The sequence below is a fragment of the Ciona intestinalis genome, chromosome 1, assembly GCF_000224145.3.
Source record: "Ciona intestinalis chromosome 1, KH, whole genome shotgun sequence".
Lineage (NCBI taxonomy): Eukaryota > Metazoa > Chordata > Ascidiacea > Phlebobranchia > Cionidae > Ciona > Ciona intestinalis.
The window spans coordinates 9,030,062-9,030,825 of NC_020166.2; the positions used below are offsets into that span (position 1 = coordinate 9,030,062).

At 34.3% G+C, this 764-nt stretch overlaps 1 protein-coding gene across 1 annotated transcript in view; it reads right to left on the reverse strand.

The window, feature by feature from the left end:
- LOC113474068 (transmembrane protein 60-like) overlaps window positions 1-484 on the reverse strand; it is a 3,617-nt gene extending 3,133 nt beyond the window's left edge. The window contains exon 1 of the mRNA XM_026838815.1: window positions 334-484. Within this exon, the coding sequence (XP_026694616.1) occupies window positions 334-414 (81 nt within the window). The 5' untranslated portion in view covers window positions 415-484. The remainder of the gene's footprint in view (window positions 1-333) is intronic.
- Between the last annotated feature and the right edge of the window lie 280 nt (window positions 485-764).

Genomic DNA, 764 nt, shown 5'->3' on the forward strand with positions numbered 1-764 from the left:
GGGGATGTTTTGAATGGTCTAGTGTAGCTGGTGACTATTTAACACCTTATGTACAAATGAAGATTACCCCATGACAGTACAGAAAATGCCATACTTTATGGGTGTAGTTTATTGGTTGGTGGGTGTATATTGTTTAACCAGCACAAAATTTGCGTTTTACTTTTAATGTTATTGAATCTCCTTGAACGTTTTTTTTATTTTGGCGTTTGCATGGAAAATTAACTTTTAAACCTTAACGGGTAACAAGTTAAAATAATGAATGTGCGGTACCCATGTTATAACTGTACAATGATTTTCGTTGATAAATAAGCGACAACATTAACATATTGTAACCTGCATTCTTTCGTCAAGTTTCATCGATATCATGATAAGGAAAGCGAATGAGCAAAACCAGGCAAAAATTATGAATGCCATGATCTACTTTTAGTGGCTTGAAAATGCACTTCAGGTTAAAACTAGTTTTACAAATTGCACAAAAATATTGAAGATAAATAAATATTTAACGCCGGTAAAGGGGATTCCCCTCTTTTTATCATGGAAATGATATAGTTTGAAACTTACCTGGGAGTATTATAAAGTTTGCGATTTATTTACGTCAAATCAAAGAATACTATTATTTGGTCAAATAGTACAATGCTATGTGCCTCACGTGTTTGAAACTCACGTTAATATGGCAAAGTCATTGGCTCGGATTATGGCTATGCGTATCCTGGGCGAATAACCCCATTTTCACTAACGCCTGTGTAAATTTGAAGCTACGGAAA